This window comes from Conger conger, chromosome 6 (genome assembly GCF_963514075.1).
Source record: "Conger conger chromosome 6, fConCon1.1, whole genome shotgun sequence".
In the NCBI taxonomy this organism is placed as follows: domain Eukaryota; kingdom Metazoa; phylum Chordata; class Actinopteri; order Anguilliformes; family Congridae; genus Conger; species Conger conger.
The window spans coordinates 42,763,733-42,783,999 of NC_083765.1; the positions used below are offsets into that span (position 1 = coordinate 42,763,733).

Here is a 20,267-nt window from a genome sequence, read left to right on the forward strand (position 1 = left end):
TGTGTATGTTGCACTGTTGCACAGACAGAGGCTGTGTTTGAAACTGCATACTTAGTATACTACACATACTACATTCAATGAAAATCAGCCTGAAATTTAGTACAAGTAGTATGCCAGAATGCGGTTTCAAACGCAGACAGACTTTTTGTGGGACATATGCTGAACCCTTTGGCGGGGGGGGGGGGGGTTATGATCACAGACTGGTGGGTTTGGGGGGGGGGGGGGGGGGGCAGTGTTTGCAGAGGGCATCTATACTTTTAAAATTATATCACTGCTGCCAAAAGGGCAGTGGGTGTGTGTGTGGGTGGGTTGGATGCATTTAGGCCTTTTACGGGGCCTGTCTCTGACCATCATCAATCCCAGCAGCACTCAGCTTAACATCATAAACAACCAATCATCTCACAGTCCCCCCTAACCCACAGCCTATCAGGGCTGTGTGTGTGTGTGGATCAGTCCACCCAACCCCCCACGACTGTGAATTGTTCTAATTCCATTAAAGGTGCTGAAGGCGGTCCCTCTAAACCCCTGGCTGATCCACTTTTAATGGGGGAGAACCGCCTGTGAAAATGTCACCAAGTCCTCTCGGATGAAGGCCCCGATGGATGCTAATTATCTACGGTACATGGGAACTGACCCTGTGACGAGTATCTGCAGCTAAATGGATTTAAAAACCCTGTCCTAAATGAGGTCACATGCCCTCTTTTCCTGGAACGTTCCCAAGCTCTGTTCCCGACTTCCTGCTCCAGCTGGCCAGTCTAGACTGGGAGCTGGCCATTTAACTCCCCCCTGCAATAAAAAAAGGAGACAATGAGGCTGGCCCACGTTACTGTGTATACATTCTCAGAAATAAGGTGACATTGGAGGTGCAGTTTTATTCTTCAAGGATCACATTCCCAAATGTACCCAGAAAGTACAGTAATGTTCTCTTTGGGTACAAATGAGCAGGTTTTCCCAGCAAAAAAGGTAGAAGTTAATTGTATATTGCAGGCTAGGGGTACAATTTTATGTACCTATAGGGTACCGCCCCAGCAACAAGCATGTGTATGTCTTCATACCTCTATTACATAGCTCCCCCACCCCCACCACACACACATATATACACAAGAGACCACAAATATTTGCTTTGAACACACATTACCCCCTCCCCTACCGCCCCCACACACCAAGGTGATAGTTTGCAGCCAGTCACGCGTTGTTCACGCAGTCGATTTCGAGTCGCGCCAGATATATTTACTGTAGGAGTGTGCGGGATGCCGGTCACGGGGTCATGCTGCATTCCAAATAATGAACGGCGAAGTGTGAAGTGACGGTTGAGACGTGTCTCCACATTCTCCGTTCTCGTTATGTTTAAACATTTCAGATGCGATAAAATGAAAGAAGTAGCCCTATAATTTGTATTGTCATTACAATGTTTTATTACCCCCAAAATGTACCACGGCTTCAATGTATAGCCTCGTCCCCGTTTACCTGAGGAAGGTTAGTTGGTGAACAGAGGTTTATTGTAGCTAATAGCCTATAGCCTATATGACAATTCATATTAAGTCAACAGGTGCAACCTACCTCTTACATGTGACGTAAACTGCTTCAGGGTCGACCCACGTGCCCACATCTGAAAGTTTCATCTGAAAGAACGGCGCCCTGGCAGAAATGTTGTCGAAGACTTAACAGATTTTGCATCAAGCCGTTAAATGTGTTGATCCATTAAAGAGGGGGCATTTCAACCCCGCACAACTTAATTAAACAGCGGACCCTGATTGGAAGCCGAACTGACAGCCTGCCCATTCAAACGAATTAGGGTTTATCAAAGGTGGTGGTCGCTGGTGCGAAAGGGGGGGACCTGGAAGAAGAAAATTAACTTTGATTGGTTTTGGAAACTTTGGCGACACCTCCACCAACACCCACCCCCTTCGCATATCACCCAAAGTTTGGAAGTGTACCGCCCGAGAAAAGCGTCACACACAAATACACGTTGGAGTCGCGGAGATTTAATTTAGAAAGTCGAGAGCAGAGCCTGCGGCCCGTGCAAGAATGGAAGAATTAGCGAGGGAGAGCATCAGCTTATTGGCCAAGCCTGCGTTGGACACAGACGGCCCGAGGCTAGGTTCCTTCGGTGCAATATTTATTATGCTAAAATCTGCGCTGGGCGCGGGGCTCCTAAACTTCCCGTGGGCTTTCCAGAAAGCTGGGGGTGTGAACACGGCCGTCGCAGTGGAACTGGTGAGTTATCAATTGCTATTTGATAAAACACATGTATAACTCAGATAAAAGTCTAGCTTTAGAGGGTGGCCAATTATTTTATTTTCCTTGTCATTTGACGTAGCGGGCTTCTTAAAGTAATTGTTGGTGCCTGGTGGAGTAGCCGCAGTGAGCACTGGCGACCTTATTATGTTTGTTCCACAATGAGATTTATGTGCGCTCTCGCTGATTAATGATGAAGATTTGGGTGTGCCACTGGGCTGGAATATTTCCATTTCCCACCGCTTTTTATGACACGAATTAGCATAACGACTCTTTAAAAAAATATATCGTCATGGAAACAACCACAGATGATATTGCGCTATATTCACGCTCACGTAAAATCCCTTCAGGTTGCACTTTGAGCCTCTTTTAAATCGTTAATTTCGCTCCGTGTCACACACTGGCCCTGAAGGAAACCTTTCAATCACGATTAGTTGATTGTCACACGAGGACAGCTTAATTAACTTTGGGCTGAAGATAAAGAATTGCTGCTGTATGGCCGAGGTGTAGGCGAGCAGGTGAGGATGTCATCAAAACTAGGCTGTATTCCTGACAGCGTCGGAGACGATTGGTAGATTTAGCGCTTGCATTTAGGATTTATTTCAAATGATTGTGTTGAATATATGGTCCCACTGGTGAAGTGGGTTGAGTCTCAATCTGTTATTCACTGCCATAGTGATTGGTCTGGAAGAAAAGGAGTAGACTGGATTGCTTAGCTCAACCACAACGCACTGTATTTGTCCACCCACCTCATTGTCTACCAGCAAACCTTTTTTGTGTCTTTTTGTCTCAGTACTGGGATGTTATTTGAAAGGAGGAGGGAGCTCTTGTGTGTGTGTCTGTATCTGTGTGGTGCTCTTGATTGTGTGTCGTGTTCTGTTGAAGAGGTAACCGGTCGCCTTTAGTGGGAGAGGAGAGTGTGTGGAATGATAAGGAAAAGAGATTTGTGTATTTCACATAGCATTATTACTGAGTTGGATAACTGCACTAAATCCCAGAACAGCTCTTCAGTCTATGTTCCAGATTTGAGATGGTTGTGGGTTTTACTTTGTTTTAGTTATCCAGCTAACTCAGTAATCCTGCTGACAGGTGGTCTTGCCATCAGCACCACAGCGGGGACCGCAGACTCCTTCAGACCCCTGAACCTTTCCAGTAACCATAAACTTTGAGCCTGAAAACAGGAGAAAATTGTTGAGATTTGATCTGGAAAGTCATACTGATAGCCATGAATAGCTACAATTATGTTTACATAAATGTTTTGTTTTATCTACCTGGGCCTATAGTAAAATGTTGCCTGCTCACGTTACGTACATTGCCTGTGACAGCTCGGCTGCTGGTGTGACCTGTTGGCTCGCACTGCATTGTGGGAAGCAATTGTGCGTGTGGTTGGAGCTGGGATAGTTTGGCAGTTGAGGCATGTTGGCCCCCATTTCATTGTGGGTAGTGCTCAGGCGTGTAATGGTTGGCCTGTGATCGCTCGCCGGTTTAGGCCTGTTGGCCCTCACTGCATTGTGGGTAGCAATCGTGCGTGTGATGGTTGGCACTGGGATAGTTTGGCAGTTGAGGCCTGTTGGCGGGCACTGCATTGTGGGTAGCGTTCATGCGTGTGATGGTTGCCGCTGAGATCGCTCACTGGTTGAGGCCTGTTGCGGTTGGATTTTATTATCGCTGCGGTGTTATGATGCTGCCCCCACAGTGGGGCTTGTTCCCATTAACACGCCTCATATCCCTGTGCACCCCCCCTCCACCTTCAATTCACACCAGTGTGTCCCGCACTCCTCTGCTCCTCAGCCATTTAGCACACACAGACGTTCTCTCTATCCGTCTATCTCTCTATCTCTCTCTATCTATCTATCTATCTATCTCTTGATCTCTCTGCCTCTGTCTGTCTCTCTCTCTCTCCCTTCTCTTTGTATCTATATATATCTCTCCCTCTGTATCAGTCTCTTTCACTCTGTTTGGCTCTCTCTTTCTCAGTTCAATTCAAAATGCTTTATTGGCATGACACATTAGCACTCTTGTATTGCCAAAGCTTGTTGGATGAACAAAAACACAAACAAACAAACGAAGAAGGCAGCATGAGAAGTCACAATAATTGTAAATCAGAATAACATGTCTCTGTCTTTCTCTGTCTCTTTCTCTCTTTCTCTGTCTCTCTGTCTCTCGCTCTCTATCCATCTCTATCTCACAAATGCAAATTCAAATGATCTTTATTGGCATGATGTGCATTTTGTAGATATGATTGCCAAAGCATGAGAAAATACAACAAACCTAGAATAGGTGTGTGGTATTGTAGCGTAGTGGTTAAGGTACATGACTGGGACCCGCAAGGTTGGTGGTTCTATCCCCGGTGTAGCCACAATAAGATCCGCACGGATTGTTGTGCTTTGAGAGGGACATAGAGCAGCAAATGTTGGAAAATATGAGACTGTCTGTCATAGCCTGAGAGACAGTGAGACCATGTACCCGAGATTTGTAATGTTTGGGACAAAGACATATATATATATACAGTACTGTGCAAAAGTTTTAGGCAGGTGTGACAAAATGCTGTGAAGTAAGAATGCTTTCAAAAATAGAAATGTTAATAGTTTATTTTTATCAATTAACAAAATGCAAAATTCAATGAGTGAACAGAGGAAAAATCAAAATCAAATAAATATTTGGTGTGACCACCCTTTGCCTTCAAACCAGCATCAATTCTTCTAGGTACACTTGCACAAATCAGGGATTTTGTAGGCATATAGTCAGGTGTGTGATTAACCAATTACACCAAACAGCTAATGATCATCAATTTAAAATGTAGGTTGAAACTCAATCATTAACGGAAACAGAAGGAGGGTTACAACTGGGGAGGAACAGCCAATCTCTGCTTCCAAGGTGAGGTTGCTGAAGACAGTTTAATGTCAGAAGTCATACACCATGGCAAGACTGAGCACAGCAACAAGACACAAGGTCGTTATGCTGCATCAGCAAGGTCTCTCCCAGGCAGAAATTTAAAGGCAGACAGGGGTTTCCAGATGTGCTGTCCAAGCTCTGTTGAAGCACAAAGAAACTGGCAATGTTGAGGACCGTAGATGCAGTGGTTGGCCAAGGAAACTTCGTGCAAAAGATGAAAGACACATCATGCTTACTTCCCTTCACAATCGGAAGATGTCCCATGGTGCCATCAGCTCAGAATTGGCAGAAACCAGTGGGACCCAGGTACACCCATCTACTGTGCAGAGATGTCTGGTCAAAAGTGGTCTTCATGGAAGAATTGCGGCCAAAAAGCCATACCTCCGTTTTGGAAACAAGGCCAAGTGACTCAACTATGCACAAAAACACAGGAACTGGGGTGCAGAAAAATGGCAGCAGGTTCTCTGGACTGATGAGTCAAAATGTGAAATATTTGGCTGTAGCAGAAGGCAGTTTGTTTGCCGAAAGGCTGGAGAGAGGTACAAGAATGAGTGTCTGCTGGCAACAGTGAAGCATGGTGGAGGTTCCTTGCAAGTTGTTGGCTGCATTTCTGCAAATTGAGTTGGGGATTTGGTCAGAATTAATGGTCTCCTCAATGCTGAGAAGTACAGGCAGATACTTATCCATCATGCAATACCATCAGGGAGGCATCTGATTGGCCCCAAATTTACTCTGCAGCAGGACAACGACCCCAAACATACAGCCAATGTCATTAAGAACTATCTTCAGAGTAAAGAAGAACAAGGAGTCCTGGAAGTGATGGTATGGCCCCCACAGAGCCCTGATCTCAACATCATCGAGTCTGTCTGGGATTACATGAGGAGACAGTGGCATTTGAGGCTGCCTAAATCCACAGAAGAACTGTGGCTAGTTCTCCAAGATGTTTGGAACAACCTACCTGCTGAGTTCCTTCAAAAACTGTGTGCAAGTATACCTAGAAGAATTCATGCTGTTTTGAAGGCAATGGGTGGTCACACCAAATATTGATTTGATTTAGATTTTTCTTCTGTTCTTTTACTACTTCTGTTCATGCATTGTGTTCATTGATAAAAATAAACTATTAACATTTCTATTTTTGAAAGCATTCTTATTTTACAAAATTTTTTCCACACCTGCCTAAAACTTTTGCACAGTACTGTATTTTTTGATTTGGATCTTTACTCCTCAATTTTACATTTGTAATCAAACAATTTGCATTCTCAGCCTTTATTTAAGGGACTTTTTGTGCACTATGGTTTCACCATGTAGAAATGTAGAATACATAGCCACGTCTTTTCAGGGCGCCATGATGTTTGGGACGAGGCGGCACGGATGGTGCAGTGGGTAGAACTGCCGCCTCACAGCAAGGAGGTCCTGGGTTCGAATCCCCGTCGGCCGGGGCCTTTCTGTGCGGAGTTTGCATGTTCTCCCCGTGTCTGCGTGGGTTTCCTCCGGGTACTCCGGTTTCCTCCCACAGTCCAAAGACATGCACGTTAGGCTGATTGGAGAGTCTAAATTGTCCGTAGGTATGAGTGTGTGAGTGAATGGTGTGTGTGCCCTGCGATAGACTGGCGACCTGTCCAGGGTGTATTCCTGCCTTTCGCCCAATGTATGCTGGGATAGGCTCCAGCCCCCCTGCGGCCCTGATCAGGATAAGTGGGTTCAGATAATGGATGGATGGATGGATGATGTTTGGGACACTTTAATGTAATGTAAGTCAAAGTAGTCATGTTTAATACTTTGTTTCATGTCCTGTCATGAGTGCAATGACTGTTTGAAGTCTGTGACCCATAGACATCATCTTCTCATCTTATTGGTTCAGGCGGTATGGAAGTAGGAGGGTCGTTGGTTCGATCCCACTGTGGGTGTGTTGAAGTGTCCCTGAGAAAGACACCTAACCCCTAAATGCTCCTGACAAGCTGGTCGGTGTCGCTGGTCGCCGTTGGTGTGTGATTGTGAAAGGGTGAATGGTAAATCGTTGGCATTTATTGGCCTTTATCCAAAGCACTGAAGCAAACACGCATACACACAGGCTCTCTCTCTCTCTCTCTCTCTCTCTCGCTCTCGCTCTCGCTCTCGCTCTCGCTCTCGCTCTCGCTCTCGCTCTCGCTCTCGCTCTCGCTCTCGCTCTCGCTCTCGCTCTCGCTCTCTCATTCTCACTCACTCACAGAGCGATTAACAGGAGGCTGGACCATGCCTCCTGTTATTATGCTCTGTTTGGCACAGTGGCCTGTTGGCCCCCCGAGTGTGGCTTGGCATGAGAGATGTTACATCATGGCACTACCAGGGGCCTGTATCCTCTGTGACCAATGGGGAAGCCAGTGTCCAAAAACCTTGGTAACGGTGAAGAGGCCATGCTGGATTTTGGATTGGTTAGGACAATGAGAAGAATCACCATTGGATAATCTTATTGTGGAGCAGGTGCCACACTGTGATTACATTGGTACCGACTGCAGAAGAAGTGCTATGTTTGCTCACTAGCTTATTTCTGTCAGGAGGGTAAAAGAGGACGCGCACGCACACTCTCTCTCACACACACACACGCACTCTCTCATGAACACGCATACAAACACACATACAAACCACTGTTTTAATAATGTGGCTTGGCTATGGAAACTGCTTTTATGAGAGCTAACAAGGATTCTGTGGGATTAAAGACAGACTAAATTTAGGTCTGTTCAATATTCTGTGAGTCGTTGTATTCCTTTGGGTGCACGCTTGTTTGTGATGTTGAATTGAGATGTGCGCTCGCATACACACACCCACACACACACACACACACACACACACACACACACACACACTCCAGCACAGAGGGAATTTTGTTTGTGTCCCCCTGCATATTGGACAGGGTCAGAGGTCGCTGTGGGGTCGCTCCTGTTTTTAGAACTGTCCCCCTCCCATCTCTGTGCGTTACTGTGTGTTGAATTTTATCCATAGAGTGTGAATCCTCACAGCTATCCTCTAATGAACGGGCTCCTTTACTTACACACAGGGAATCCGCTGTTGTATGAACCTGTGTATACACACACACACACACACACACACACATACTCTTATACAGGCACATACTCATATACACACACACACATACACACACACACATACTCATATACACATGTGCACACACGTGCACACACACACACACAAACATACTCTTATACACACACACATACTCGTATACACACGTGCATACACACACAAAAACATACTCTTATACACACACACATACTCGTATACACACGTGCACACACTCTCTCTTTCTCTCTCACACACACACACACACACACACACACACACACACACACACACACACACACACACTCTTACACTCCCAGGTAAAGAGAGGGTGGAAAACCGGCAGTCCTCGGCCCTCGTAGACCGTAATTTGATGAGCCCTGGCCTATTGCATGTTTGCGTACTTTTCCCCCCTTTCTTTTCCCCCATCTTTATGCTCTCTCTCCCTCTCTTGTCTATCGCCACCTCCACCCGTGCCGCAGGTGTCCCTAGTTTTCCTGATCAGCGGGTTGGTGATCCTGGGCTACTCCTCGTCCATCAGCAGGCAGAACACGTACCAGGACGTGGTGCGGGAGGTGTGCGGCCCCGCCATCGGGCAGCTGTGCGAGGTCTGCTTCGTCTTCAACCTCTTCATGATCTCCGTGGCCTTCCTGGTGGTGGTGCAGGACCAGCTGGAGAAATGTGAGTTCGCATCTGGCTAGTGTACGCCCGACCTCCTGCCGACCTCTCAGCTAGCGTACTCCTGAGCTCTGCTAGCATCTGCCTGGCTTCCCGCACCAGCATACACCTGACCGCTCTGCTAGCATACACCCGACCGCTCTGCTAGCGTACACCCGACCGCTCTGCTAGCGTACGCCCGACCGCTCTGCTAGCGTACGCCCGAGCTCTCAGCTAGCGTACGCCCGACCACTCTGCTAGCATACTCCTGACCTCCTGGCTAGCATACTCCTGACCTCCTGGCTAGCATACTCCTGACCTCTCAGCTAGCGTACTCCTGATCTCTCGGCTAGCATACTCCTGACCTCTTGGCTTGCATACTCCCGACCTCTCGGGCAGCATACGTTATGCATATATGCTATGCGTTGTCATGACCTGACTGTGGAGCGGATTAATGATAATTACAAAATGGGGGCCCCTCAGAGACGAGCTTACCACGTCCCACCGGGTATTTCATCTGAGCCCTTCAGCTTGCTGTCCATGTTTATTTCATCCCTTCCTAGCGTGTCACTTCCTGTGCCTTTCAGTGTGCGTTTCGCTGTACGAGTCGGTCACGGGGTCCCCCGAGGCGGAGATGCCGCACTACTGGTACACGGACCAGCGCTTTGCCCTCTTCGTCGTGTGTATCATCCTCATCCTCCCTCTCTCCATCCCCAAGGAGATCGGCTTCCAGAAGTACACCAGGTGAGCCAGTGACACGATCCCTTCATCATCGCCTAAGCGCATGCCGTTCGTTCCTCGCCCGCACCGTTCGACCTGGCTTTGTGTTTTCAGGTTTTTTAGAAACGTCTTTTATTTGCTTAATGCACTAATATGAAAATCAATATAAGTCGGAAAAACGTCACATTTCATCTTTCGGGGTGGTTGAAGTCCCTGAAATGACTTTGTGATGGCGTTGTTTTCTGTTCTGTTCTAACAAAGTGCCTAATGGGGGAGGAGGGAGAGATGTGTGGTGAATCTGGGATGATGCTACTGGATTCGTGTGGCTGTTTCTGACTGCCTCTGTTCTTTCTGTGCAGTATTTTAGGCACTCTCGCTGCCACATACCTGACCGTGGCCATTATCGTGAAATATTACATGAAAGAAGAACATACAGCCACTATCACCCCTACATACTCCAGTGGGTAAGTGTGTGTGTGTGAGTGTGTGTGTGAGTGGATGCAGAAATGCCACAGCAGTCTCTGGTCAACGGCACAGCAGGTCTCCAGGCCAAACTGGGGCCGTCTCTCTCAGTAAAATATAACACATAGCCTGAAATAGCAGAACTGTGTTTCTGTTCATAAATAATGCTAACAGAACCCAGGGCCCTCCGGCCTCCAGGGTCATTCCAAGGGCTATTCTCTCCCTGACCCAAACCCCCACCCCCACCCCGGCCCGTCCGCATTTGCCGTCTGTGAGCCGTGAACTCAATTAGTGGCTGGCTCTTTTCATGGTGCCGGGGTGGGTGACAGGTACGCCCAGACTGGGCTTCTCAAAGGTCAGAGCCCAGGTGGCTCTGGGAGAAGCACTTACTTTTCTTGTATCTTTTTTTTTAATTTTTTGCTTGTTTGCTTGTTTTTTTTTTCCAGTATCAGTTCATGGGCGTCGATGTTCAGTGTTATTCCGACCATCTGCTTTGGGTTTCAGGTGAGTCCCGTTTTGCACCACTCCAGCTGTCCCAGAATGCATTTAAGCGATAAAATGTGTCCAGAAATCTTGTCTTTCTATTCAAAAGCTTTTTTTGTTGGCTTTTGTTTTCATGACCAAAAAAAAGTTGAGCAATTCTGTGTGAGTTTTTAGGTCAGCTTTAAATAATGTACTGCACAAAGGCTATTAATTAGCATAGCTGTTCTCCGGTTAGCTTTGATGGTCCGTGTGCATGGTGGAAAATCTAATGAGAGATGCTGTACTTGGCTGGAGCTGAATCAACAGAAATAGGATGAAAGGAAGATGTTGATGAAGACGGGTGGAGGAGAGGGAGGAAGGAGGGATTGAGGGAGAAGGAACTGGAGAAGGTAGGGTGAGAGGCTGTGACTGACCGGTCTGGGACATGCAGATTGAGCCAGAATGGCGATTATTTCATATGTTAGAGGGTGGCTCGGTCTGAGAGGTACAGATTGAGCCAGAATGGCGGTTATTTCATATGTTACAGGGTTGATAGGCCTGAGAGTTACAGATTGAGCCAGAATGGCTGTTATTTAATATATTAGAGGGTGGGTAGGTCTGAGAGGAACAGATTGAGCTTGAATAGCAATCATTTCATATGCTAGTGTGAGTGTGGGTATCCAGGGCTGAAGTGCAAAGATTTACCCTTCCCTCTTGTGATATTAATAGAGACAGTTTATTTATTACAGCGGAGGGGTTTCAATGATGCGTTGGCATTCAGTGGAATTGGCTTGTTTGAACTTGCCAAGTGTGATCAGGCACTCATGTTAAAGCAGCCAGGCTTGTTAAACAATGTCCTCCATGCCAGGATTTGTGAAAGGTCAAGGTGAATGGAAATGAGAGGCTTAATTTTCAGGTGACTGTTGTGTGCTTCCTTTGACTGTAAGGCTTATGATGATGCCAGGAGGTTTTATTGGGGTCGGGGACATTTCCCATGATGCAAAGCAAAGCGGGTCTGAACCTTCATCCCTGAGGGTTGCAGGTTCTGCTGGTTTTGGGTTTTGCCCTGAACCCAAAGCTGCCAGTTTAGAACCGAGGTGAGGGAAGGTGTGCAATAAATTGCAACTTGAACACCAGGAGAGATAATCATTCATTTAATTTCCCATTGTCCCACTGGACAATTGTCCCATTAGATATGCAGACAGTTTGTCCTGTAATCGCTCTAGGACCGGTCTTCCAGTGCCAGGTCCGGGAGAGCCGTTCTGCTGGTTTCTGTTGTTGCTCAGAAATGTAAAAGAACAAGGAAAGCAGTCAATGAGGTCCGCCACGGTTCTTCTGTCTGAATCGGCGGCTGATTTTAACTTTAAGGTGTGAGATCCCAAATATGTGTTGGGTGAAGTCAGAGAAAGTAGGACACTTTTCACTAATCACCTTCAGATATGAACCTTGCCCTGACCCCCCCCTTATTTATGAAATTACGATCATGTGGTTTCTCTGCAAGAATTTGATTGCCGCTTGACAGACGGGGGAAATAAACATGTCAACACTTAGCTGTCCCACATTACCTGATGTCCTGGAATACCTGAATACCTGAATTCACCTAGGATGTTATCTGAACAACCTAGTGCTGTCTGTGCGGGGCCTGTAGCGTAGTGGTTAAGGTAAATGACTGGGACACGCAAGGTTGGGGGTTCGATCCCCGGTGTAGCCGCAATAAGATCCGCACAGCCGTTAGGCCCTTGAGCAAGGCCCTTAACCCTGCATTGCTCCAGGCAGGATTGTCTCCTGCTTAGTCTAATCAACTGTACGTCGCTCTGGATAAGAGCGTCTGCCTAATGGCAGTAATGAAATAATGAAAAGTAGTGCTGATGTAACAATCGCTACTGGTGACTGAAAGCATTGGAGTTCTAGAACACTGACTAGAACATTCCATAAAACACATGAAAGCGGTGAGTCACTAAGACATCCCCCAACTGCTTTGTGCTGTTAGTGCCACGAGGCCTGCATTGCCATCTACAGCAGCATGGAGAACAAGAAGCTCTCCCATTGGGTGATCATCTCGGTGGTGTCCATGCTCTTCTGCCTGCTCATCTACTCCCTCACAGGTAAACGGTAAACGCACACGCTTTTATCCAAAGCGCTTTACAATGAATGCCTCTCATTCACACACACACATGCACTCACCGATGGTGAAAGGCTGCCTTGCAAGGCACCAGTCAGCTAGTTTGGAGGCAGGAGCTACTCAGGGTTAGGTGACTTGCTCAGGGTGAGCCTGCCCACCCTGCTTTCAATCACAAGGACTGAAGGCTGCTATTGGTCAAATTTATCAGATTTTCTAGTGATGCAGGAAACATCACAATATCTTGAGTTGATGTAGGTCACTAAACCAAGCATAGCATAGCATAATTAACAAATAATTTGCTTTAGAATTTGGCATCAGTCTTTTAAGTTCATAGAAATATAAAGTCCTTAGGTATTCATTTATACCACTCCATTTCTATTGATACTGTGATACTTTGATATATAATGGTACCATGAAAGTTCAAATTTTTTTCTTGTAGTAATTGTTTATAGGTAATTGGCCACATCACAGGAAATATTATTTCTGCTGACAATCTATTTCATTATGGTGATTTAAATCTGTTATTTCACTCAAGATTTCACAAACTCTTACGGGAGATTTCTGCACCATGGTGAAAGCAGTCTACATCCACCCTGCCAATCATAACTTGCTGAATCGTCATGGCTCTGCCCCCTGTCCCATTTCCAGGGGTTTTTGGTTTCCTGACATTTGGAAAGGAGGTTGCCGCAGACATCCTGATGTCATACCCCGGCGACGACGTCGTCATGATCGTTGCCAGGCTGCTCTTTGGAATTTCCATCATCACCATCTATCCCATCATTCTACTGCTGGGCAGGTACGGTGGAACCACTGCTGATGTCATCAGTGTGAGACGCTGGTGCTAATGTAGCTTAGCCGCGGTGGAACCACTGCTGATGCCATCAGTGCGAGTTTAGTGTATAGTATGTGAGTTTATGTAACAGCGGCCATTTTGTGCCTCAGGTCGGTGATTCATGACCTGCTGCTGCGTTGCCGGCGGAGACACGCCGTGGTGACGCAGTCCTATGAGAACCGCAGTCGCGTGCTGCTGACGGTGGCCTGGACGGCCATCACCCTCCTCATCGCCATCTTCGTCCCCGACATGAGTGAGGTCATCAGCGTCATCGGGGGCATCAGCGCCTTCTTCATCTTCATCTTCCCAGGTCTGGCAGAGCTGCTTCACACACTCACATCTATATGGTCACGCTAGGACTTGGAACTGTACTTTCCTCTAGGGTCCTCATCACACTTGTCCCTGTGTTCAATTTGCACTTTGTTCGTCGCTTTGAATAAGGGTGTCTGCTAAATGCCTGAAATGTGTAATGTATGAAATGTATATTATGATGTCTAAAAATGGATGCCATACCTATAAAGTTCACCCTTTATGGATGTAAATACTTTACAATTTAATCATATTCATCGTTTCTCTTCAAATCCGATGTGCTGGAGTACAGAGCCAAAACAAAATAAATTGTGTAACTGTCGAAACACTTATGGACTGGGCCGTGTTGTGTATATGCAGGCATGCACTTTGAGCCTGCTACAGACGGCTGCTGTCACACGGATCAGACTTGTTCACACCCCAGACGCATAATTACATAATTGGCCTCTTGATGCGAGGTGACTGCACTGCAGTCTGTCAGATCATGTTTCTCTGCATCCGTCTCCTCAGAGTCTCATCTGTCCCAACGATGCCCCCACCGCACACCCCCCCTAATCTGCATTTCCCTCCTCTGTGTGTCCCACAGGTCTGTGCTTAATATTCGCCATGCAGACAGAGCCCGTGTCTCCCAGGACCAAGTGAGTGTGGGGTGGTGTGGGGGTATGAATGTGGGGAGAGGGGGGGTGTGTGGGGTATAAATGCTAGATGGACTGCATTCATGTTACACTTTACAATTAATGCATTTCATTCACCCACATACATTCACACTCGAATACCAATAGCTCCAATTAGCTCTTCAGGAGCAATTAGCAATTGTGGGTTAGGTCTTGCTCAGGGACACACTAAGGGCAGGGGATTGAACCGGCAACCCTCCAACGACCACTCTTACCTCCTGAGCTAATGTCGGTCCATGTTATAGTATGGACTTCCCAAGTTGGTAAGCTATATGCCATGAAAGTGTTGCGTTGTCACCGTGGTAACGCAACAACACTAGCTGGAGAGTCAGGCCGAGTACACGGGCGCTCCTGTTCGGTACGGCGTCTCGACTTTTGGCGGTTGAGTCCACGCTAATGCAGCGTGGCACACTGGTGTGCTTATTAAATCATTGATGCTTATTAAATAAATAAAAATGTAATTTAAAAATATTTATATAATATTTATATATAAATATTTATAATTATATAATAAAAATGTGGGGGAAAAATTCTAATGAACATCTTTCACTTCATTTAATTACTCCATTATCTGAGCAAGCGTTTGATAAATTATACATATACACATTATACATATACATATATATGCACAAGCACTCCTGGCTGTAGCTTGCGAAGGCTACCGTTAAACCACAAACATATACAAAATAGAAAATGTTTAGATTTTTTTTTACATGGGTAACTGGAAATGGTTTACGCATGTCAATGGTATCTAGAAATGCAGCGCTGTGTGTGATTTGTGTGTTGGAGTTTTGCAATGGCGATTGATTTTTTTTGTTTTTTGGTGAAGTGAAAAATGGGTGAAAGGCATTCATTTGTCATATTTTGTCATATATGAGGAGGCCTGTAGTGGTTAAGGTACATGACTGGGACCCGCAAGGTCGATCCCCGGTGTAGCCACAATAAGCTGCTTAGTGTAATCAACGGTACGTCTCTCTGTATAAGAGCGTCTGTCAAATGAAATGAAATATAAATAAATATAATATAATGTCATGTAATATAAAAACAAATGTCCAAATATCATATATTATTATGAATGTATTTGGAAAACCCCATTAATTTCTCCCATAGGCCGTTCATTTTTAAAAATCTGGAAATCACAGAAATGTTAAACTTAACATTCAGCTGAACTTAAGGAAATGATGACATGACTTCTTAGGCCTAAAGTTCATGTTCTGTCTGTCTGCATCTCTATCTTCCCCCTCTTTTGTCCCTTTCTTTCTTTCTTTCTTTCCTTCCTCTTTCTCCAGAGTTGTTTTGACGACGTGGGGCGCCATCACGGTCCTGTGCGGAGCCTTCATTTTCGGACAGAGCACCACAATCGCCGTTATGGAACTGTTCAACAAGTTTTAATCATCATCCTCGTCATCAGAAATCACCGTCATGGAGCTCCTCAACAAGTTGTATTGGTCACCTCCATCACCATCCTCATCATCGTCACTATGATGGACCTCCTTGACAAGTTTGCTGCCGCCAACTCCGAGGCCTTCGGTGAAATCTTAACCTACGTCCTCATCATGGATGAATCCAGTTGAAGGCACCTCCATCACAGACCACTTTGCCCCCATGGGTACTTCAGGATTATGGGGGATCCACACAGTTCCTGCCTCTCCGCCCAGTTAATACTGTACCGTTCCCCTCATGTTTAGGCCCCGGGCAGCTCTTCTGCTGCTAGCGCAAGGTTCTGTGAACGCTGTGAGCCAATGAGGTGCGAGCGAGAGCTTGAGAACCAATGAGGTGCTCGCTGCTTCGGGCCGTTTAAGTGCTGAGCGTGGTGAGCGTGCGCTTGTTTGATTGGTTTACAGCCCACGGGAGGCTAGGTTTTTTTTTTTTTTTTGCTTTTGGGGGTTCATGAAAGGTCATGTTGTTCGTGTTTCAATTCCTGTCACACACTGGATTTTTAAAAACGGCTGAAGAATCCGTTGAATAGACAGCCGAACGATTTCTTTCTTTTTATTCTTTCTTGGGGCTGGTGCAGGTTGAAGGGGTTTGAGGAAAAAAAAGAAGAACATTGTTTTTTGTGGATTTTAGCGGGTGTGTGAGTGTGTCCAAAACATTGTCAAACGTGAAGGTGGAGTGTTCTGGGTTATGACACCCTTCTGCAAATATTATTCTACAACTTCAGTTGAAAGATTTCACAGGATGTTTCCTTTAAAAGTTGCAAATGCTAAATTTAGATATTGTACCAGTTTTAGAAAATGTCAACAGAAATAATGAGAGGGAATGCCTGGAATAGATGTGGAAGACATTTTTGCCCTTGACTGCAACCTGATTGGTTCTCAATCCAAAAACGTGTAGGTGTACTCCATTGAGGCCCGACCTGGTTCAAGTACATACTTTTCTATGCTTAACTGAGCTCGTCTGATCTATTGGCACCTATGAAACCCCACCTTCTGATCTTCTTGGTTGGCTCAATTGCACCAGGAAAGCTCAATCGAGCACAGAAAAGTATTGCATATTTGACCCAGGTCTGGTTGAGGCATATGAAGGTTTGTGGAGAGGCTTTTCTGTATCTAACTGATGTGTAACTGCCATTTAGAGAAAAAACAAAAAAAAACATGTGCCAACATGGCCGTTTCATCAGTTTTCCAATAAAATCTGTATACCTTCATTTCTCGAATAATATGTCTAGAATGGTATGTTTTATGGATGAAAAACTATTTTAATAGTCATTGTAAGTGTGTGTGTGTGTGTGTGTGTGTTTATATGGATTAATATATGTATATTCAAACTGTTCTCCTGGTCTGAAATCCATTCAAAAGGGTGAGTAATTCATGTGATTTGGAGGATCATGTCAAAAGAATAATTGTATTTTATAGTTGTGATTTATATTTGCACAAGAGCAGAGAGTAAATCAATGGAAGCGTTTGCAGAGTTATATTCCAGTACATTACCTTTATTGTTTCTGAGTATCATCACTCTACATGAGCTAGAATTTAAACAATGTTCAGACGAAATATATCACTTGCATCCCTGCTGTAAGTCTCTACGCCAAGTTTAAGAGAGAAAGCAAGTTTACAGAAACATACAGAAGTATAGGAATAACTGTTCAATCAATGCCATAAAAGTGAAAACGTGTCATTCTCTGTATCGGACGTACAGTACATTTTCTATTTATTCTTTTTTTGTCAGTCAAAGGATTATTATTATTATTATTATAAAAGAAAAGTAAGAAATGCACAAACCCATTGAAAGTAGCACAGCTAAATTCTACGGCAAGTAAGATACAGTACGTTTAGGAGAACATGCACCAAATCTAAAGTGAAGGGGAGAGGTGGAGGGAAGGGGGAGGGGGGGGTAGAAAAGAAAATGTCACGTTGTGTACCAGTAGGCCACAACGTTGCTGAAATGTTGGGAGAACGTTGCTGAAATGTTGGGGGAACGTCGCCTGGCTGTTTTATGCACAGCCAGGCACCCGGAGCCGACGCCCGATGGTCATGCAGGGGAGTCGGGACAGTGTTTTTCGCCCAAAAGAAAAGCCAAAAAAACATCCCCTGTCTAACCCTGGACCTCCGCTCTCTGTCTGACAGGGCTCAGCCGAAATATCGAGGGCCTGATGAGGGCCCGCTGTGCCCGGAACCTGGAGCCCCCGTTGGTCAGAGCACTCCTGTCGATCAGTGATGTCATAAACACGAGACGCTTTTCCTCTGCTGGGTGCCCACGGTACTACCCTTCCCTCCGCGACGCCTGGAAGGCAGCAGGTTCTGCTCAGACAACCACAGATGATGTGTACATACTACTTCACGGGCAACTCTTCTGTAATGTATTTTTATCAAAACTATCTGTATCTATGTTACTGAGCTAGCTAGTTTGCTAAACCCGTGGTGATTTAGTTCTCTTGTCCTACGAGCTGCTGCCTTCCAGGCGTCACCGAGGGGAGGAAGGTGTCTTGGGCTCTGCGTGTGGGCTCCAGTCTCTGGTCACATGACAAGCAGAACTACAGCTAACTCCGCCAATAAGAAACTGCGGGAAAGAAGAGGGGAAATGTGAGGAATAGAAACGGAGAGACTAGATTTACCCCACGTCTCGTCCCTCAGTGCCAGCCCGGAGTGGAGGGTAATGGAGACCGTCGGTGATGATTTTACGATATTAAACTATTAATTTAAGATAAAACTAAGATAAAATCCTTTTAGTTTGATATATTTAATCTTCTTTCCATATATATTTCTGTATATATTTTTATTTAGTAAATTAGCGTATTCATATACATTGTGCTTGTAAGACTGGGGGGAAGGGGGGTGCAGGGTTACCTCTCAGCTGAGATGGGGGGGGGGGGGGAGGGGTGCGGGGGGAGGGGAGCTTATTGATTGATTATTAATATCTTTTTTCCTTTACTGTACTCGGACTCCTTAATCAGGCCCCTGGGACCCAACCATGCCTCAGGATGCTAGGACAGACGAGGGGAGAGAGGTTTGGAGACCTGTTAGAAAATGAAGTGAAGAGGGAAGAGAAGGGGGTTTGGGAGGGGGCAGGGAAAGGGGGCGTAAAGAGGAGAGGAGGAGGAGGAAGAGGAGAGGTGAGGAGGAGGAGAGGGTAATATAGGCTACTGCAGAGAGAGAGGCTCTTGGCCTGGGGGTGGGGCCTGGGAAGAGGGGGGCGGACCTTCCCAGAGGCTCTGCCCACATCAGTCTCTGTTCAGGGTGCACCAGGCAGCTGTGAGAGAGAGAGGAGGGAAAGAGAGGGAGAAAGGGAGGGGGAGAGTGAGAGGGACAGTGAGAGAAAGGGGAGATTAGGAGAAAGGGAGAGCGAGGGGAAGAATCAGTGAGACATACAGGCAGCTGGAGGACTGTGACTGGTTTGAGGTTGGGGTCATAGAGATGAGACATTACATTGCAACTCAACATTCTGAAGACACTTTAATCCAGAGTCTATAATCTATACAGCTAGATATAAGCAATTCAGCTTAACTACCTTGCTTAAAGGCATGACTGCAGGACTCCAGCTGGGGATGCAGCATTTTCAGTTACAGTAGAAGCCTGGTTTCCCAACATTATACAACACTGCCATCAATCACACTGGTGCAGTACCCCTCCCAGACTGGAGGGGGCAGTGTGGCGCTCACCTGGCACAGCGACGGTGGAGACGGCCTCGGGCTGGCAGAGCGTGTCCACCTTCACGTGCTGGAAGGCCTTACAGGCCCCCGTCTGCAGGTGTCTGAGGGAGGCAGAGCCGAGTACACAGTGTTTCACTGAAGGGAACGGCACACACACTCACTCATACATACTCATACACTCACTCATACATACTCATACACTCACTCATACATACTCATACACTCACTCATACATACACATACACTCACTCATACATACACATACACTCACTCACACACTCACTCATACATACTCATACACTCACTCATACATACTCATACACTCACTCATACATACACATACACTCACTCACACACTCACTCATACATACTCATACACTCACACACTCACTCATACATACTCATACACTCACTCACACACACACTCATACACTTACTCACACACTCACTCATACATACTCATACACTCACACACTCATACATACTCATACACTCACTCACACACACACTCATACACTTACTCACACACTCACTCATACATACTCATACACTCACACACTCATACATACTCATACACTCACTCACACACACACTCATACACTCACACACACACTCACACATACACATACACACACTTATACACTCATACATACACATACACATACACACACTCATACACTCACTCACACATACACATACACACACTCACACACACTCATACATACACATACACACAATCATACACTC

General features: G+C 45.9%; 2 protein-coding genes across 3 annotated transcripts in view; one reads left to right on the forward strand and one right to left on the reverse strand.

Annotated features, from left to right (window-relative positions):
- The first annotated feature begins 1,618 nt into the window (after window positions 1-1,618).
- Window positions 1,619-17,034, forward strand: slc38a8a (solute carrier family 38 member 8a). The gene is made up of 10 exons (XM_061245837.1): window positions 1,619-2,217; window positions 8,673-8,871; window positions 9,435-9,591; window positions 9,927-10,031; window positions 10,476-10,533; window positions 12,482-12,596; window positions 13,262-13,409; window positions 13,556-13,755; window positions 14,341-14,392; window positions 15,718-17,034. Exons 1-10 carry the CDS (start codon window positions 2,029-2,031, stop codon window positions 15,818-15,820), a joined length of 1,326 nt encoding a protein of 441 aa, XP_061101821.1. The 5' UTR covers window positions 1,619-2,028; the 3' UTR covers window positions 15,821-17,034.
- A 1,713-nt stretch (window positions 17,035-18,747) lies between these two features.
- The window catches only part of necab2 (N-terminal EF-hand calcium binding protein 2), a 183,304-nt gene continuing 181,784 nt past the window's right edge, over window positions 18,748-20,267 (reverse strand). For both annotated transcript variants that reach the window (XM_061246264.1, XM_061246263.1), the window contains 2 exons: window positions 19,530-19,621; window positions 18,748-19,120 (listed from right to left, as the gene is read on the reverse strand). In XM_061246264.1, the coding sequence (XP_061102248.1) occupies window positions 19,092-19,120; window positions 19,530-19,621 (121 nt within the window). In that variant the 3' untranslated portion in view covers window positions 18,748-19,091. The remainder of the gene's footprint in view (window positions 19,121-19,529; window positions 19,622-20,267) is intronic.